The following is a 20,933-nucleotide window of genomic DNA, read 5'->3' on the forward strand; positions in this document are numbered from 1 at the left end:
CGCCGGTTCCGGTTCCAATACCGGGTACCCGAAAGCGGTACCGTCGGGTACCCGCCTTTTTTCATAACACACACACATATATATATATATATATATATATATATATATATATATATATATATATATATATATATATATATATATATATATATATATTAAATTTTTATATTTTGTTAATTTTGTTTTTAAAAAATAGGGTAAAAGAAGTTATATCTGATTTCCTTACCTTAGTTGTTTTAGGGTTTTTGATGAAAGAAAAAAAGAGCACGCCGACACCATAGCCTCTCTTCTTCTCGTCACTCTCCCCTCTCAAACCAGTTATTGTTTGTTCAATCGATGATTCGATCGCTCCCGTTACCGATTAACCAGAAATACAACAGTAGTCTTCAATTGTTATGTTCAATCGACGCTTCAATCAGTAGGCTCAATCGAAGGTTCAATCAGTGTTATGAAGACTTCGAAAAACTCTTCAAACCCTATCATTTTCCAATCTAAATCCCTCCAATTTTCCCTCTCCCTCCGTCCCTCCACCTCCCTGTAGGAATGGCTTCGTCGTCAAAGCTATAAGTAGCTCACAATCTCTCACTTTGTTTAACCGTGTGGTGAGGATTGGACATTAGACATTAGTTCATTCACATAATTGAAACTATGTTCTACAACACCATTATACCAATATCTAAATTTTCTTATCATGTGCTCGTTGGTTATGGAAGTAGATGTATTCGATATGGATCTAAAATTATGGAATGTATTTTAGTGTTTATAGGGCCTTCCACTAGTTGGATATGTTGCACCAGATTTTGAAGCCGAAGTTGTTTTTGTTGTAATAGAGAGAATCAAAGATGATTTTCAAGTATTCTTCATTAATTAATCTTCAATAATGAGAGCTGAAAGAATATATACACATACTAATCGACTAACTAACACAACTAAATGTACAGAGAAAAGATGAAACTACCCTTTAGGTTAAACTAACTATTAACGATCATATAACAAACTTGAGAAGCTAACACCCCCCCTCAATCTGATGGGTATGACAATCTGCTGCGCGCAATCTATCACCGCCCCATTAGGGCTCAACCAATCCATGCCAATAATCACCTTGTTCCCACGCAACGGTATGGGAACCAAGTCTACCAAGTAACGCTCCTCGAACAACCGCAGCACGCAATCTCGGAACACCATCGATGCTCGCACCGATCGGTCATCAGCAATCTCCACCTCCAAAGGGCAATCTAACTCGCCTGATGACTCATGAAACTTCCTGCTAAGCTCAAGGGAAACGAATGATCGGGACGCACCCGAATTAAATAACACCTGAACTGGGAGGTCGTTCACATGGAACGATCCCGTCACCATATCGGGTGCGGCGCGTGCCTCCTCGGTAGTCAGCTGGAATGCTCGGCTCCTCACCACTGGAGCCTCTGACTTGCCCTGCCGGCCATCCGTGATCCGCAGGGTCGCTGGAGCTGGCGCCTTCACCGGCGCTGAAACTGTCAACTGGGGGCAATTGGCCTTCTTGTGGCCCCTCTGGTTGCAATGAAAACACAGCAACTCTGATGTCTGAATAACTGCTGCCGGAGCAGTGCAATCCCTGCTGATGTGCCCGGACTTGCCGCACTTGTAGCAGCCTGATGATCCCATCCTGCACGCCCCCTCGTGCGGCCTGCCGCATTTCCTGCAGCGGCTCGGTCCTGACTGGCCTTTCGGCCTACCATCTGATCCCTTGGGCTTCTTCCCTGAAGCCCCTCCTGCCTGTCCCTCCTCCAATTTCCGTTTCCGGATGTGCTCCAAATCTATCTCCCTCTCCCTCGCCCTGGCAATCATAGAGTCCAGGGTAGGGCAAGCCGAAAAGCTAACATGCTCCCGGATGTCAGCTCGTAGCATATCATGATAACGAGTCCTCCTCATGTCCTCGTCACCAGCGTACTGGGGCACCAACAAAGCCCTCTCCCGGAACTTGGCGGTGATCTCCGCCACAGTCTCCGTCGTCTGTCTCATATCCAGAAACTCCCTGGCCAGCTGTTGAAGCTCGACAGCCGGCGCAAACTCTGCCCTGAACCTGGTCACAAAGTCCGACCAAGTCATAGCCTCGATAGCTGAGGCTCCCAACGAGTCACCCACTGACTCCCACCAATCCCGGGCTCGGTCCCGTAAACATCCTGCTGCATACCTCACCTTCGACCCCTCGGGGCAGAAGCTAGTCAACTGGGCAGACTCGATGTCTGCAATCCATTGCCTGGCAGCAATGGGGTCTTTCACCCCATGGAAATCCGGCGCACCGCTGCCCCTGAAGTCCTTGAAGGATAGCGTGCGAGATCCTGACTGGCTAGATGCCATATCACTCCTGAATGCCCGAAGGCGGTCCTCCATCAACTCCATGATCCCTTCCTTGATCTACCCAAAGATAATGGGAGTCGACTCAAGGATACCCCTGGTGATCTCTGACGCGATGAACTCGCGTAGCCCCTCATCAATTGGCTCGGAACCTGACCCCGAACCTGACCCCTCTCCTGAACCGCCATCTACCGGCCTCGATCGAAGCACCACCATTCTGCAATACATCACAACAATCATTAGTGATACTGATACTCCCTGAGGGATCACATCTACTTACAAGTTCCCTGGTCTTATCTTGGCCATCCTTGATTCGGGTACGGATCCTCTGCTTTCAGTAGTACGGGCCCATACTACCTTCCACATCTATCCGTACCTTCTTCAAGGAATGCCTCGACTCCACCAGATCCCTTTCACTATTGCTGATTACTGCTATACTCATCCTAGGCTTGCCCTAGGGAAATCTCTAGTTCCACTCTAACCAGTCCTCAGTTGCTACAGGCCTCCTTGTAATGCCAGTTAGCCATTATCCGAATACCATCACATGTGACGAGGCTCAAATAATCCTTCGAGTACCCGACTCGTCCCTAGAACGGTTGGACTCAGACAAGAGCTGCGCAGTAGGATCAAATCCGGCACTCTAAGATTATTCAACCCTGGTCACACGTGACGTGACGCATTCGCCTAATGGCTAACTCCCATTATTCAGAGTCCCACAAAGCACAAAGCAAGCAGCATTCAGATAAGGGTAACAATCTCAATTAACTCTATCTACTTTCAGGAACTGAGCTAGCATAAAGTACTAACTCATACTACCAGGCATAACCTAAGCAGGCTATCCTACTTACTGTTTATTCAGCAATTAGCATGCAAGTTCTCATACAACTGGAACACATAAAGCAGGCACATAAGGCATCACTCCTAGATCCTTAGTCCTATTCTAGCATGCTGTTCTACAAAAGCTGATAAACATAACATAAACTTGTATAGGTACTTTGGGGATACTTACTTGAGCTCGGCCGGTCGCGCACATCACACACTTTGTTCTTTCTCATAACTCTTTTCTAAATTTTAGAAAACATTTTTTTTTAGAAAATCCTTTAATCCCTCGATTTGAGTTCAGACACTCCCAAAGGTGTGTCCGAATCCCTCAAACCAGGGCTCTGATACCAACTTGTAACGACCCAATTTTCATGACCAAAAATTTCGTTTTAAAAACATTACTTTAGAATATATTAAAGCTAAAAACATTGTCTGATCAAATTATAACACAAGTGAACCATGTCTAAAAGCCAATTCATACATTCAATCAAATATCAGAGTACAAATCCCAGTGAAGCTCGTAAATGCGGAAATCGGAGAGTGTGTGTGTGACATGCTACTACCGCGCCGGCTCCTTTCCCCTAGCTGAGGAGGTACCTGAAACCAAAACTGAAAACTGTAAGCACAAAGCTTAGTGAGTTCCCCCATCGTACCACATACCATACAAACACGTAACATACATACTGCCAGACTATTCTGGGGTGCCTGACTACCCGGTACGGCCGTTCTGGGGTGCCGTCCTACCCGTGTCAAGCCATTATGGGGTGCTGACTACCCATGTCAAGCCATTATGGGGCGCTGACTACCCATGTCAAGCCATTCTGGGGCGCTGACTACCCATGTCAAGCCATTCTGGGGTGCTGACTACCCGTCGGTCCTGACAACCGACCACAGGGACTGGTCCCCTCATACTACCTCTATCGCATATAACATAATAAGCCAGCATGCAAACATATCATCATATACTGTCAGACGTATCTGGGGTGTCTGACTACCCGGCGGTCCTAACAACCGAACTCGGCTACTATCACATACAACGTATCATGCTAGCATATAACATATCAGGTAGTAGTAAACCTAGATGATATCACAAAGACAATCATCTACCATACGTCTCCTACTGGTGGGTCGGCGTTGTGGCCTTGGACCCACCGCTACGGGAAGGTAACTCACCTTGAAGTAGCTGCTGATCTGATCGGGAACTGACTGCCTACTGCTGCTGCTGCTGCTCCGGAAATCCTCCGGCTGCAATTCCCACAATATACCCAATCAAACACTACTCGCTGACCTTTGGGTAAAATGACCATCTTACCCCTGACCATGCCCTAAGTCAAAGTCAGAGTCAACTTTCAGTTGACCCGACTCGTCGAGTCCTTATCCTAACGACTGCCCTGAATCCCGATCCTACCCGTCGAGTTAAGCAACGACTCGACGGGTTCACCTTCTTAACCAATATTCAAGTCCTTCGTCCTACTCGCCGAGTCGTATGAACAACTCGTCGAGTTCATCTTCATCCGATGAACACACATGCTAAGACTCGCCGAGTTGTATGAACAACTCGTCGAGTCTGTTCTTGATCTAAGGAGATTGCCTTGAACTCGCCGAGTCAGGGCATTGACTCGTCGAGTACCTCCATAGATGAGTTAAGCTTCCGACTCACTGAGCCACACCCCGTGACTCACTGCTCACTCGACACTACGAAAAGGGGACAAACTCGGAGACTCGCGAACAGACTCGCCGAGTCACATGAACGACTCGCCGAGTCGTTGCCATGCACTCCTAAAATATACCGATTTGCTTGATTCCAATCCAAGCCATTCATAGATCTGGACTTCTAGGACACGAATCACACGTAAAGTTTCCAACTTTACGTGTGGATATTCATCAATATGGATTTTAGGGCTCAAAATGTCTCAAAAGGGTAGATCTAGGGCTAACAAGCAACATGGGGCCAAAAAGCTAACAGATCTGAGCCCCTGGAGCTCAATCATGCCTAGATCCAAAGGCCAAACGCCTTATTACGACATATAATGCACATACAAACTTGGGGATTTGACCAAGAAAGGCCCAAATGAAATACTAAGCATAGAATCATGGGGAAAACGGGTTATACCTCAAAGGAACTGCTGGAAGAACACAATAATGGCCTGGATGGCTTCCTTTCTTCTGGATCTACTTCCTTCCTCTTTCCAAGCCTTCAAAATCACACAACAAAACTTCAATCTTCAAAGAAAGAGCACAAACGAGGGTTGGGGAGCTCTGGGGAGAGAATGGGGGCTGGCCTGGGGCAGATAAGTCCTTTAAATAGGGTGCAAACCCCTGAAACTTAGGGTTTCATCCAACAACTGTGACTCGCCGAGTCCAGGATATGGACTCGCCGAGTCGCCAACTTAAACGTGTCCCGGGTCCCGCATCCACTCGGCGAGTCGGACCTATGACTTGCCGAGTCCAAGGCTAAAAGAAAGGAAATACTCAAATATCATTTACGTACCAGGAACCGGGTGCTACATAGATGCTGAACTGAAAAAGACAAATTTGGCCTTGTGTGCAGTAAAAAATTCAATTTTCCAATCAGCTGTCGGTATAATGTCGGATCTGATAGAGGATCAGACATTGTAGGAAGCAATGTAATCTTGGTAGGCAATGACATAGAAACTGGTTTGGAATTATTCATTGAATACATTTCAAGCAATTCCTTGATAAATTTATGTTGATGAATGACCATACCATTTTCTGTTTTATCAAATTCCAAACCCAAAAAATAATGGAGAAAGCCCAAATCTTTAATCTTGAATGTTGAATCAAGATATGCTTTCAGAGATGTGATTTCATTGAGATTATTGCCTGTGACCAAAATGTCATCAACATATACAGCTACAATTACAATTGAATTTGTAGTTTTCTTCAAGAATAAAGAATGATCATTCTGTGAATGTGTAAAACCTTGGGATTGAAGAGCATGAGATAGTTTTGCATACCACTGTCTAGAAGCTTGCTTTAACCCATATAAGGATTTTTTTAAGTTTGCAAACTAAGGAAGGAGATGAGACAAAATAGCCCGGTGGAGGTTTCATGTAGAAATCTTCATGTAGCTCCCCATGTAAGAAAGCGTTATTAACATCGAATTGATGTATATGCCATCCTCTTTTGAGAGCCAAAGCAACAAGACATCTTATGGTATGAAATTTGACAACCGGAGAGAAGGTCTCATGAAAATCAACACCTTATTTTTGTGTGAAACCTTTGGCAACTAAACGCGCTTTATATCGTTCAATACTCCCATCTGCTTTGTATTTGACCTTATAAACCCATTTACACGAAATTGGTTTCTTGCCTTTTGGTAACTTAACTATTTCCCAGGTATGATTATCTTGCAATGCTTGTAGTTCATTAGCCATAGTTGTTTCCCATTCAGGTATTCCTTTGGCTTGAGTGTAAAAAGCAGGTTCAACAACTTGAGTAATAGCATTGAAAACATGATGAGAAGGACTAGAAAAAATGGTTGGGGAAAAAGAATCACTGATACAAAAGTTTGTAATGGTATGCTGACAAAGCTGATGAGAATGAACAGATTTAACATGATTACATATATAATCATGTAAATAGGATGGTGGTTGATGTTGTCTTGTGGTTCTTCTTAAAGGACTTGATAGGGGTATTGGTGGGTCAAAATTGGGTTGATCATTGGGGGAGGTATTTGAGGGTTGTGAAATGAATGTCTATGTATCTTGGAAACTAATGGGAATAAAAGAAGAAGAGTAATCTGAAAATTGATCTTTTGTTTGATGTAGATGGAAAATATCTTCAAAAAAATAACATCTTTGGAAATTTGAATAGTTTTGGTTGTCAAGTCCAAAACTTTGTAAGCCTTCTTGCCATAGGGATATCCGATGAATATGCATGATGTGGATCTAGACATGAACTTGTCTCTTCTAATAGATGGTGTGGCAACAAAACATAAACAACCACATGTTTTGAGATATGTCAGATCTGGAGTATGTTTGTGTAAAACCTCAGAAGGAGATTTATGATTGAGAACCTTGGTTGGCATTCCATTCATGAGATGAACACTTGCTTTAACACATTCTCCCCAATATGTGACACCAATACCAGATTGGAAAAATAAGGCACGAGAAATTTCAAGTATGTGTTTGTGCTTTCGTTCAACTAACCCATTATGTTGTGGTGTATAGGCTGTAGATGTTTGATGCATGATTCCATTTTATTGAAAATAAGTTTGAGCTTCAGAACTTGTACCAAGCTCATATGTATTATCTGTTTTGATTACTTTTATTCTCTTTGAAATTTGAGTTTGAACAAGAGCAATAAAAGCCTTAATGAGGGTGAACACATAACTCTTTTGTTTTAAAAGATGTACCCATGTAAAACGGCTATGATCATCAACTATTGTAAGAAAATAGCGATAACCATCATAAGTACAATGCTTGTAAGGGCCCCATATATCAATATACACTAAATCAAAAGGACTATATGCAGTAGAAATACTTTTGGGAAAAGATAATCAATGTTGTTTGGCTTTAGCGCAAACAAAACAAGAATCAAGATCATGAGGGGCATTATTGGAAATCACTGACAGTTTATGAAGTTTGTGTACAGGAATATGGCCAAAATGTTTATGCCAAAGTAAAACATTTGAATCTGAATGTTTTACAGAATTATTCAACATAGGAAATAGTGTACAAACTGAAAAACTAAAAGAAAGAGAAGATTTAACGGTGCGATGATCAAAGACATAAAGATCATTAACTCTGTCCCCCAAAATGCCAAGAGAAATGCTATTCTTTGACAAAGGGTCATGCACAAAACATTTTGTATCAGTGAAGATAACAAAAGTTTGAAGTTGAGTGGTAAACTTAGTGATAGAAACTAAGTTATACTTTAAAGATGGCATATAGAAAACTCCATGAAGAATTATGTTGTTGTGTATTTGAACATCACCAATGTATGAAACGGAAGTATTGTGTCCATTAGGAAGACCAATCAAAATTGGTTGTGGAATTTTGTTCATGAAGAGAAAAAGTGAGCTATTAGAACAAATATGGTCAGTGACACCTGTGTCTATAATCCAAGAATAATGAGAATGCAGAAGAGCTTTGGATTTATAGACATTAGATGCAAACTTTGAGAAGGAAAAATAGTTACCTTCATCAGCCATGGCTCCTTCTGTAATAGAAGAATTCACTTGATTTGGAACTTGAGAATGAGAGATATTGTTAGCATTAAGAAGTTACAGCAATTGTTCATATTGTTTAGAGGAAATGGTAGGTGCAATCATAGTTGTAACATTCTGAACGGTAGATTTGCTATCATCTCGTTTAGACTTTGTGAATTTGAAGTGAGTAGGAAAACCATTCAATTGATAACATTGTGACTTGGTGTGACCATTCTTCTTGCAGTGAGTACAGACTAAGAACTTCTTTGAAGTATTTGATGTATTATCACTAGAGACATGCATAACAATAGCATCAACATTGAGTGTAGGAGAAACAGTGATACCTCTTTGCCTTTCTTCCTGAAGAATCATGGAATAGGTGGTAGAAATTGTAGGTAATGGCTTCATCATGAGTATTTGCCCACGTAGAACTTTGTAAGAATCGTTGAGTCCCATCATAATCTAAATCGGTTTTTGATCTTCTAGAAGTTTATTAATGGCAATAGAAGAAGCACAAGAACATGTAGGAATATTTTGAATCGCTCTTAATTCATCCCAAATCTTACTCAATTTGGTGAAGTAAGATGGAAAATCATCAGATCCTTGAGCAAGAGAATAGAGTTGTTGTTGAATTTGATATAACATAGAACCATCATATTGTTCATATCTGTGTTTCAATTCAGTCCAAATTTCATTTGTTGTTGGAAGAAAAAGAAGGCTATCAGCGATGTTTTTATCGACTGAATTCAAAATCCAACTTATGACCATAGAATTTGCTCGGAACCAATTGGAATAAGTGGAATTGGATGCAGGAGGTTGTACGATTGATCCATCTACAAATCCGATTTTGTTCTTTGCTGCCAAAGAGAGAATCATAGACTGTTTCCATGAATTAAACCCAACACCAGTGAATGGAGTTGAAACAAGAACATAATTGGGGCTATCAGACGAAGTGATGTAATATGGATTTGAAGAATTCAGAAAAGATGAATCATATTAATTTGAAGAATTAGGATCTGATTGAGACATGATTGAAATGACTCAGAAAGTAATTTGAATGAAGCTGATTAAAAAAATCAATTGGGGAAAAATGAAGGATCGAGATGACCTAATCTGATACCATGTTGTAATAGAGAGAATCAAAGATGCTTTTTAAGTATTCTTCATTAATTAATCTTCAATAATGAGAGATGAAAGAATATATACACATACTAATCGACTAACTAACACAACTAAATGTACAGAAAAAAGATGAAACTACCCTTTAGGCTAAACTAACTATTAACGATCATATAACAGACTTGAGAAGCTAACAGTTTTTGATCAAGAATTCATCAAGGTAACTAAATCGAATCATATCATTGATTATATATAAAATCCCAGATTTCATAACTTTGTAAGAAATTTATGAAATATAGGTTAAGCTCTCTGACTACATTGGTAAGAAATATGTCATTTTCTTTTTCTACCCTCTTCATTTCACTTTCGTTTGTCCAACAGGTGAGTTTCACTTTCACTTTCACATTACTTTTAAACATAATTTGATCCAATTTTTTTCTTAATTATGTGTTTATCATGTAGAAATCACTGCATTCAGTGATAGACAGGTAGAATTTAACAAGAAAAACACAATATTGGGTGTTTTAGTAGACAGTGTGGTAAATTCTAATTCTTCCTTTACCCTGATTTTTTCTTAATACAAAATTTTACATTATGATTGATGAATTTATGATTCTATTTTCTTTTTCTTAATACAAATATGACCTGGCTGATTTTTGTTGTTGTTGCAGTTGTTGTGCTGTTTTTGGGATGCGCTCAAGCACATACGACATGCTATTGCATTCCTAGTATGCATATAGATATTATTGCCTAATAAAAATCATTTAATAATCATGTATATAAGTCGTGATGTTGGTTTTTTTTAGGTTACCCAACAAAAGCGAAAGAGGACACCGCATGAAATAAGTTATGACCTCTGTCTTGTAAGTTTGTGCAAACTTTGAGATTATATTTTATCATATTTAAACTTTCACCTCACATGCATGTGCAAACTTTCTCTTGAAGTCAGTCTCAGTATCTTATATTCTTTTTTTTACTTCTTTTACTAATACCCATAACTCCTCCATTCTTCCAAAACATTGCCCCTAAATTTCAGGTTTTTGCTACTCAAATGGTCTAACTTAAAGACTGTGATGGAATATGCATGCAGTATACTGTTCTCGACAGATGAGCTGACAAGATCAATGGATCCAATTCAAGGCTATGTTTTTTTTGTTGTGTTGCTTTTTACTGTTGTTGTTTTATGATTATTGTTTGTAATTTTTCATTTTTATCATCTCTACTTGTTAAATTTCACTTGATTGGAAATGTTTTTTATGATGTTTTTTAATTGTGGGAAGTGTTTTTAAATTTTAATAGGTGGTTATGTAAGTTTTTTATAATTGTTTTATTATCATATCTTCTACTTCTGATGCTTGTAAAGGTTAATATCCCTGCCATATGCTCTACAATTTATAAATAAAAACTTTTATATTTAAGAAGTCGGGTACCCAGAACCGAAACCGGTTCCGGCGGTTCCGGGAGCGGTTCCAATTTTCTAGGAACCGATGTAGGCGGTTCCGGTTCCGGTTCCAATAACTTAAGAACCGCCGGTTTGGGGAGCGGTTCCGATTCCAGCAAAAATAGGCGGGTACCCGCTTATGCTCACCCCTACGTTCCAGTCAGACTGAAGGTTCTATATGCATGTTGTTTACTATTATTATTATGATTTTGTGTTGTGTTGATACTTTTGGGGAAACTCACTAAGCGTTGACTTACAGTTTTAGGTTATGTTTCGGGTACTTTAGAGGATCACGGAATGGAGAAGGAATGACCGTACACATCCTCATGTTTTATACTTATGATTTTGGGAAACTCTGATATATAACATGTTTTGAAAACTTTGTTGTAAAAAATTTGTAATTTTGGGTTGGTTTTTTAAAAGTTTAATTTTTTCATGATTTTATTGATGTTACACCTAAATATAATAAAGTTGTGAAGTACCCTACTCCTAGAAATAAATCAGAACCCTAAATACAACACCAAACACATACCAATTAGGTAAAATATATAAAGGTGTAGTCATAGTGAAGATTAACACAAATAAAAACAACCTCTTATGGTAAATGTGATTTACTCTCAATGCAATAAAAAGGTAAACTCTTTTGCTAAATATTATTTACTCTCGATGCAGAGAAGAAACGTGGACACCAAACTTACACATGAACAACATCATCTTAAGATATACTAATGTTGCCCCTATTAAATATTTATCAAATATTGTAATAACCTATGAACCAAATGCTCCTAACGTATTTTAAATGTCATATAACTTTAATATTTTATCCAGGTATCAAATTTTTCTACAACATACGAAAATTCATCTAGTTAAGGATATAATAGTCATTTCAATTTTGAAAAAGACCAAATCCCTAACGGAAGATACTAAAAAAGACAAGTTATCCAAATATGTCAAGATTTAGATTAAAATCCGAAAAAAATGCTAACTACATAGACTATTTTTGTAGTTTTGTATTATAATAATATACATTTTACAATCATATATTATTAAACTAGTTTATAACCCGTGGGAACCGCGGTTACAAACTTAATTAAACTTTAATATTAAAAACTCAAAATTATTAATCACTTATTTTAAATAAATTATTCATTAAGAGATTTTTTAGTTATATAAAATTATAATCATTGCTTTAAATAAATATGTATAATTATATCACTTTATAATTTGTGTTAATTTTATTTAATTTCCATTCTAATGTTATTAATTTAATGTAATTAGAGTGAAAATTTTAAAATTTGAAATTTGAAATGGAGATTCAATAGGTTAGCAAGTGACATGCATTAATTAGGAGACATAATAGAGTGACACATAGCAAAAGAAAAATAAAATATTCATTAATTATGAGGCCTAATATGATGACACATGTCAAAAGGAGAATAAAACTACTCTTTTATTAGAATAGGGATAGGGATGATATTATAAGGGTGTTTAACTAAACTTAAAAAGTAGTTTTTTTAACTTATTACTGATTCCACAGTAGTATAAGATAAAATAAGTGTTTGCATAGATTTAAAAAAAAAATAACTTATATCGGTATGGAACCGAAAATAAGTAATTTTTTATAAGTTAGTAACCCCTAACTTATCAAAAATTTCTTATAACTTCTAGCGGTCTAACATCTTTAGAAAACATTTTTTTGATCATTTTGTCAAACACTAAAAATGGTTTATTAATTTATAGCGTTTTAACATCGGATAAGTTAATCTAAACATTTTTTTAATTCCGTTTCAACATCACTGTAAACTAATAAACTATAAGTTAAAAAATACTTATCATTTTAAATAAACTTACCCAACCAATCTATATTTATATCTATATCTATATATAAAATAAAACTAACTTTAAAATAAACATTTAGAAAGAATTCAACGTCTTTTGACCTTTCAAAAAAGATATCCATTTTAACACAAAAATATTTTAATTGTCATCTTCATCTTTACCACGTCTCCCACTAAACAAAAGGCTTTTCGTAATCCCGTGAAATATCTCGGCCCATGTTTTAGCTCTGCAAATATAATGGCAGAGATTCCCGTTTTGTGTTCGCCACTCACCCCACTTTATTACACACACACACACACACACTTCTCTCCTCAAGATCTTCAATACTGGATCATCTTCCAATTTTCTATCCTAATTCTTCGTTTCCAATAGACAATATAAGAAATCCAGACAGATAGATTCGGGAAGACCGAATTTAAAGGGTTGTTCAGAGCTTCAACAGTGCATTAATGGCGGAAAAATGCCCATCTTCTCTATTATATTGAATTCAGATTCGTGATTCGATAGTAAGTTCTAATGTCCCCTTGTTCTTATCCAACTCTTTCATCAGATCTATCTAGTAATAACCGATGCTGTTTACCGACTTCATTATTAAACCATTATATTTTAATTTTGCTTTTATATAATACATTATTTTTCTATAAAAAAGAAAGCTATTTATGGAAGAAAACTTGACAAGAAATGTCATGAACCTACACAATTGGTCAAAAGAAAGATATTTCTTACCAAACACCTTTTTTTTTTTTGGGTTTGTTTTAATTCCACTCAAACTGGTTAATGAGCTTTCAATTATCATTGTTGTGAAATGTTGAAAGTGACAAAGTTGTCAATTTTGGACCCCAAAATACGTAACAACAATGGCTTTCTTTTCCTTATTTTCATTATAGAATTTGTGCTGTTTCAATAAACTATTGTGTTTTTTCTGGATGAGGAAAAAAATATGACTATTTCTTTTTATTATGCATCAAAAACCAACAAGTAAAAGGAGACATTCGGTCCCTACAAGTCCAGAATCTTAAAGATCCTAGAAAATATTATATGATAACATAATTTATTGGGTTTCATATAATAAATTTATAAAAAAAACTATCATCATTCACAAATTTCAAGTAATGATCATATTATATGTTGGTTTATTTATGGGATGATATCTGTTGAAACTTCAACAATGGAAGGTGGAGATTTAACGTCACAAGATCTGGTTTAGGTTTTGGATATATTTCTTGTCTAATTTTAGACACTTTGGTTTACTATTATATATGATATGATTGGTCAGTAACAATGGTGGAAATTTAATTCTCATAAAATCCACGTGTACACATAGCATCGGTGTTTCGATGCGTGAGAGAGACAAATACTAAAACATGTCCTTGAAAGTTGCATCGATTTGTGGGCTCAAATTGTAGAGGATGATAATTGAATTTTGCTGTTGGAGTCATGTGATTGTGGTTTTCGCTTCCCTTTCTTGCCGTCTCCCAACATTCTCTTGTTTTCTTGCTACTTCGGGTGAAGTGAAGTTTTTTTCTTAAAAAAGAAAATAATCTTGAATTTCTTTAAACAAACCACTTGACTTGATTCTTCAATTCTTGATTCTTGGTGACGATTGAGTGAGGTATGTGCTTCGTTTTCATATAGTTTCAGTAAATCTTTTATTTATATTATAACGGAAAACAACACAATCTTTTTGGTTCTTTTCTGCATCTTTTACTCTTTCTGCTTCAATCCAATCCCTTTTCGTTTTTTTTTTAGCTTTTTAGTTAATGGGTGTTTCAAATCTTTTGTTCATCAAGCTCTTTTCGTCTTTCTTGATACCAAAATAGGGTATGTCGGTAAAAAACGAATGGGTCGCCGTTTCTTGGTTGCTATCGCTTTCTTTCAATAATCTTGTAACCCTCTTTCTTATTATTTGAGTGATTTGATAATTTGAGTTTTGTTGCAGGTGGGATCTGCATTTAGCTCGTTTCATCGTCAGCAGTCGTACGGAAATCTTGATCTACAAGAAGCATGGATCTTGGCAGGGAAAAATGTTGGGGAAATTCCAAGGTTTGCCCTCTTAATCTTAATTATGGAGTGATTGTTTCTTCTAACTACTGATTTTAGTTGCTATTAACTAATTACCTACCCTTTTTGTAAAAAATGCTACGTTTTACAAAGTTGAACAAATCTTGATGAAATGATGGACGATTTTGCATTTTCAAATCTCTTTAATTTGTCCAAAATTGCCATTTCATGCTGCTTATTTTATTTAGGGTTAATGATGTATGAACTTGATGTTTAGGGCTCTATTGAACCTAATTTGAAAAAATTAAAATGCCACGTAGGAGCCAGGTTGTATGCCATGTTGGCATGAAAATTTGTTGAACCAGCCATAACATGTTGGCTTTCCAAACTGAAACAAAATTTTGTGTTTAGTGCTCTGTTGAATACAATTAGAATTTTGTTGCCGATGTAGCTCATTAGCCCTTTTTATATTTTAGCTTTGTTACAAAACCTTATGCTTTTTTTTTTTTGAAAAAAAAATTGCATTTACAAGGATTCTTGGAGGACAACGTTGGTGTTAGCTTATCAAAGTCTTGGTGTTGTGTATGGTGACCTCAGTATTTCCCCACTTTATGTCTACAAATCCACATTTGCATCAGACATTCATCATTCAGAAACAAATGAAGAGATTTTTGGGGTTCTTTCATTCGTTTTCTGGACTTTAACTCTTGTCCCTTTGTTCAAATACGTGTTCATTGTTCTTCGAGCTGACGATAATGGTGAAGGTAAACAAAAAGATATTAATTTGAATTGTCATATTCTTTTTTACAAATAAACTTTATAAATAACTGTGTTTTTTTTTTTTTTATCTATATATAGGTGGAACTTTTGCACTTTATTCTTCAATATGCCGACATGCTAAAGTAAGCCTTTTACCAAATCAACAAACTGCCGATGAATCACTCTCTACTTATAAACTCAAGCAACCTCCAGAAAGTGAAAAGTCAAACAGGTCAAAAGTGAAAATGTTGCTTGAAAAACACAAATCTTTGCATACAGCTTTACTAATCTTGGTTCTTCTTGGCACGTGTATGGTTATTGGAGATGGACTACTTACTCCAGCTATATCCGGTATAAAAATTGCAATCTTTTTTTATACTTTTTGCAACTCCTTTTTAACTTTTTTTTTTTCACTATTACCATCATTTATTCATCAAATTCACAGTTTTCTCTGCGGTTTCTGGGCTTGAGTTATCCATGTCCAAACAGCATCATGAATGTGAGTTTTCTACTTTTCTTTAATTTGAATTGTTTTGAGTACATATTTTAAGAAAATATTTTATATGCAGATGCTGTGATTCCGATTACTTGCTTCATATTAGTGTGTTTATTTGCGCTGCAACATTATGGGACCCATCGAGTTGGTTTCTTTTTTGCTCCAATTGTGTTGTTATGGCTGATATGCATAAGTGGACTCGGTTTATATAATATATTCGTCTGGAACCCAAAAGTCTACAAAGCTCTTTCACCTTATTACATGTATAAGTTTTTAAAGAAGACAAAGACACGTGGCTGGATGTCATTGGGAGGCATTTTACTCTGCATTACAGGTAAAATAAAACTTCATATTCGAATCTAGTAACAACTAACAACTACTTCTTTAACATGTTCATAAAAATCTTGATAATTAGTTAATTATGTTTCTTGCAGGATCTGAAGCAATGTTTGCGGATCTTGGCCATTTCTCATATGCTGCAATTCAGGTATAAACGAAAGTCAGATTTGAAGATTTTCATATTTAGTTTTTTTCGGGATTTATATATTTTATATTGTATTGTGTGGAAAAATTATTCTGCAGATTGCTTTCTCTTTTCTCGTTTATCCCGCACTAATCCTAGGTTACATGGGACAAGCGGCTTATCTGTCAAAACATCATCAGATGGCTTACGATATTAGTTATTTCGTGTCAGTGCCAGGTATATATATATTCTTCTAGAAGGACTTTAAAATAAAAAATTTCACAATAATAAATGGTTTATTAAAAAGTAACAAAATATAATGTTGACACGTATGCAGAAAGTGTGAGGTGGCCGGTTCTTGTTATAGCCATACTTGCTTCTGTTGTGGGTAGTCAAGCAATCATCAGTGGAACATTTTCGATCATTAACCAGAGCCAATCACTCGGTTGTTTTCCAAGGGTTAAGGTTGTTCATACATCGGACAAGAAACATGGTCAGATTTACATCCCGGAGATCAACTGGATACTCATGGTTCTATGTATCGCTGTCACCATTGGATTCCGGGATACAAAACACTTGGGAAACGCATCAGGTTTGTATGATTGTATGTGAATTTTCTTTGTGGATTTTCATCAAACACCCGGTGTGCATGATCCTTTACTTCTTTACTCAAATCTTTATGCTTAATTTATCTGCAGGATTGGCAGTGATGGCGGTGATGATGGTTACAACTTGCCTTACGTCATTAGTCATCATTCTTTGTTGGCATAAACCTCCAATCGTAGCTCTTTGCTTCCTATTCTTCTTCGGTTCCATAGAACTCCTCTACTTCTCAGCTTCCCTGGTTAAATTCCGTGAAGGTGCATGGCTCCCGATTCTCCTAGCACTCTTTCTAGTCACCATCATGTTCGTTTGGCACTATGCCACCACCAAAAAATACCAATACGACCTTCAAAATAAGGTCTCTTTAGAATGGCTACTAGCCTTAGGTTCAAGTTTAGGTATTTCAAGAGTCCCCGGAATCGGGCTCGTCTTCACTGATCTCACCTCCGGTATCCCGGCTAACTTCTCCCGCTTTGTCACCAACCTCCCTGCGTTTCACCGGATCTTGGTGTTTGTGTGTGTGAAATCTGTTCCTGTACCCTTTGTCCCACCACCGGAAAGGTACCTCATGGGTCGTGTGGGTCCTGCTTCTTTTCGATCCTATAGATGTATTGTTCGTTACGGGTATCGTGATGTCCATCAAGATGTGAATTCCTTCGAGTCTGAACTTGTGAACCGTTTAACCGATTTCATCCGGTATGACTGGTCCCGCCCTGAAGCCGCCAGTGATGGTCACGAAGATGGCGGATTCCGGTCAAGTAGGTCGTCAGGGGAGCAGATGCTTGCTGTAATCGGGAGCTTGGAGGGTTTTGAAGAACATGAAAGCATAACACAAGTTAGCGTCTCGTTAGGGTTTCCAACAGTGGAGAGTATGGGAGACATAATAGAGATGAACATGAACCCTAGGCGAGTGAGGTTTGCTGATGATGATGGTGACGATGAGGGTGGTGATTTGAGAGATGTACAGATGAGAGAAGAGCTTCAAGATCTGTTGGATGCACAGCAAAGTGGGACTGCGTTCATACTTGGACACTCACATGTGAAAACAAAACAAGGGTCGTCGATTTTGAAGAGGTTAGCGATTAATTTTGGGTATAATTTTCTGAGGCGGAATTGTAGGGGACCAGATGTGGTGTTGAAGGTGCCTCCGGCGTCTTTGTTGGAAGTTGGGATGGTTTATGTTGTATAGAGAGAAGTTATGTATAAGTTGTGTTCATATCAATAGAAATCATCTTAATTTGGTAAAGTGGTAAACCATTTTTTGATGTCCTTTTAAAAGTTTTGAACAAATTTATTAAATAGCGAAAGTGGCTATTGAATTTGACAAGTTTGTATAATGTTGACAATCTTATCGGTTTGCATGAATTCTTAGGTCATACGATTCGTTTTAGATGAATGATATTTAAATGAATCCTATGACTCAACTTTTTACATTAATTTCTACAAATTTAAAGCTGCAGATTTCTATTGTTGGCCAAAAGAAAGTACGCATGATAATTTTGGGAGATTTTATTTTATAATACTTCACAATTGGTACGTAAAAACAACAAATGAATATACTATATAGTAATAGTGGGGACTATTCGTGAATTCTTTATAAATATTGAAGCTGTGCTTAAATTGATATATCACGTATGCATTTGGCGTCTTCATTGACCACTACGCTAACTACCAAGGGACAAGTAAAATTGATCCTCTCAATTTCAATAGTCAGCCAAAGAGCCACGTAACAACCCACAAACCATACATTTGTAACTGACACGTGGCAAACATCCAGTGATCCAGCTCAGCATAGAAAAAATAACCACCAGTTGAGATTGCATATTACACAACCAAATCGTCTCATCCACCCAAAACAATTTACAAACAATGGTTTAGGACAAGCTATAATAAATTTTTTATCCAAGTAAATATATAATTATACAGATATATAAACATGTTTGATGTTTGATAGGAAATCGATTTTTATATTTTTACATTAACCCAAACCCAAAGCATAGAAAGTAAAGTATATAAGGTGTAGTTTGTTGAGAGTCGGTTTATATTTTCCTAAAGAGCATGGGGATGGGGTTAAGGGCTCTTCCCTTATCACCTGCTTTTCCTGCTTCTAACTTCACTGCTTCAAAACAAGCCACCCTCACTCCCACCAATTCTTACTACAAATTCAGAGTTTATTCAGGGAAAACAGAGAAGGGTAGCAAAGAAGAAGAAGATGAAAAGCCCAAAATAAGGAAGCAGAATTTGTTTGAAAGTGTTACAGAAGCTCTGGATTTTTCTCAGGTTAGATCAGCTGAAGATGCACAGCTTATTGAGGATGCTCGGTTAGCAACCAAATCAGGAGAGAAAATGAACAGGGAACAGGTAATTTCCTCTCCTAATCCTTCCTAGCTACTAGATTCTACTGGTTTTTGGTCCGATTTTGGTGGTTTTCAGGAAAGAGCAAAACCACTACACCTAATGGTTTTCTAGTTTTCTCAAATTAGGGCCAAAAATTATCTTTCGGTTCAATTTTGTGATTTCATGAATCATACTTGATATCCCAATTATAGAATGTAAATGGTCGGATCTGTTATAAAAATTTGTTTTATTTTTTTTGCAGTATGGCGCTCTTCGGAGAAAGATTGGAGGGACGTATAAAGATTTCTTCAAATCTTATGTTGAAGGTAACAATATGGACCTCTCAAATGATATAACATACCAATTAGATTATACTTATGAAGTTGGAATTACCTATTTTACCCCTGTAATGATTTTGTTTTTGGTTTGGTTTTTGTTTAGTTGATGGTGAATATGTAGAAGAAGGGTGGGTTGATAAAACATGTAAAGTGTGCAAGAAAGACACGAGGAATGAGCCAAGGCAAGTGGACAAGCTTGGAAGATATGTTCATGTCGCATGCTTGGACAAGCCTAAATCTGGAAATTTTTTTACTAGGCTTTTTTCTGGTTAAAGGAAAACTACATAATAGTCAGTTATAATATACATTTTTGGTTGGAAATGTTAAAAGTATATGTCTTGAAATATCTTTTAAATGATTGTTACCTTCAAACAGATTTCATACCTTATCGTTTACAGTTTATAACATGTGTGTTTAGTGTTGCAATTTAATTTGTGGATGGCCAAAAGGGGATGTTTTGGTTGGGGTTTTCTCATTTCTGTATATTTATTACAATTTTTTGTTGTTATGAGTTACGACTACATCCGTTACAAATGTTAGAGAATATGACAAACATAACTGAAAAATAAAATTGGTGATAAAGGACGAAATTTAAAAATTAATCAGCAAAAGTCTTATATGTGTAATATTCGCGGAATGATTAAAAAGAAGGGGGAGAGAAAGAAAAATGCATTTTCCAAAAGAACAATAGAATGGTGAAGGAGCAGGAGACACTTGGTCTCTTTCAAGAACATTTCATCAAGATAGGATGAATATATTTTCGAGAACATTTCATCTAAACAACTTAATATCCAACAACTATTATTTTATATTATCAATCATTTTATGCAAAAAATTTGTTTTCTATACGTGAAACATTATTTTAAATTGTATTCAACGACGATCTTGAATCAAAATTATGCTCATCATTTTATTATTATGTTTTCATGTATATTAATATTTATTTTCATAAATAATAAGTGATGTTATGTTTTCTTAACAATATTTAAAATTGAATAGAGTTGCGAAGAGCGAAGTAAGTCTACATATAATGTACTTTAAGTTAATTTCTAATCACAAAACAAATTTAAAAAAAAAAAAAAACGATGTTTAGGAATATACAATATATGTTTTTTTTTTTTGATAAATTATTAATTATAAAGTTGCATTTGAATAGTTCAGATAATTTATTCTAACAAGGCCGAATCATAAAACATGGGTCATGG

At 36.8% G+C, this 20,933-nt stretch overlaps 3 protein-coding genes across 4 annotated transcripts; all 3 read left to right on the plus strand.

The window, feature by feature from the left end:
• The first annotated feature begins 691 nt into the window (after positions 1-691).
• LOC122195340 (2-Cys peroxiredoxin BAS1, chloroplastic-like) lies at positions 692-10,029 on the plus strand. The gene is made up of 5 exons (XM_042897163.1): positions 692-718; positions 767-811; positions 9,642-9,671; positions 9,751-9,832; positions 9,914-10,029. The coding sequence occupies exons 1-5, from the start codon at positions 692-694 to the stop codon at positions 10,027-10,029; spliced, it is 300 nt and encodes a 99-aa protein (XP_042753097.1).
• A 4,103-nt stretch (positions 10,030-14,132) lies between these two features.
• Positions 14,133-18,299, plus strand: LOC111919664 (potassium transporter 2). Of its 2 annotated transcripts, none has more exons than XM_023915229.3 (10): positions 14,133-14,343; positions 14,671-14,774; positions 15,265-15,496; positions 15,591-15,842; positions 15,937-15,990; positions 16,061-16,321; positions 16,422-16,474; positions 16,570-16,687; positions 16,788-17,042; positions 17,149-18,299. In XM_023915229.3, the coding sequence occupies exons 2-10, from the start codon at positions 14,736-14,738 to the stop codon at positions 18,240-18,242; spliced, it is 2,358 nt and encodes a 785-aa protein (XP_023770997.1). In that variant the 5' UTR covers positions 14,133-14,343; positions 14,671-14,735; the 3' UTR covers positions 18,243-18,299. The 2 variants fall into 2 exon arrangements, with proteins under 2 accessions (XP_023770997.1, XP_023770998.1); XM_023915230.3 differs by lacking the exon at positions 14,133-14,343 and adding an exon at positions 14,433-14,552.
• Positions 18,300-19,005: 706 nt separating this feature from the next.
• On the plus strand, positions 19,006-20,102 carry LOC111919665 (uncharacterized). The gene is made up of 3 exons (XM_023915232.3): positions 19,006-19,414; positions 19,653-19,716; positions 19,832-20,102. Exons 1-3 carry the CDS (start codon positions 19,112-19,114, stop codon positions 19,999-20,001), a joined length of 537 nt encoding a protein of 178 aa, XP_023771000.1. The 5' UTR covers positions 19,006-19,111; the 3' UTR covers positions 20,002-20,102.
• The last annotated feature ends 831 nt before the right edge of the window (positions 20,103-20,933 follow it).

The sequence above is a fragment of the Lactuca sativa genome, chromosome 8 (genome assembly GCF_002870075.4).
Source record: "Lactuca sativa cultivar Salinas chromosome 8, Lsat_Salinas_v11, whole genome shotgun sequence".
Taxonomy (NCBI): domain Eukaryota; kingdom Viridiplantae; phylum Streptophyta; class Magnoliopsida; order Asterales; family Asteraceae; genus Lactuca; species Lactuca sativa.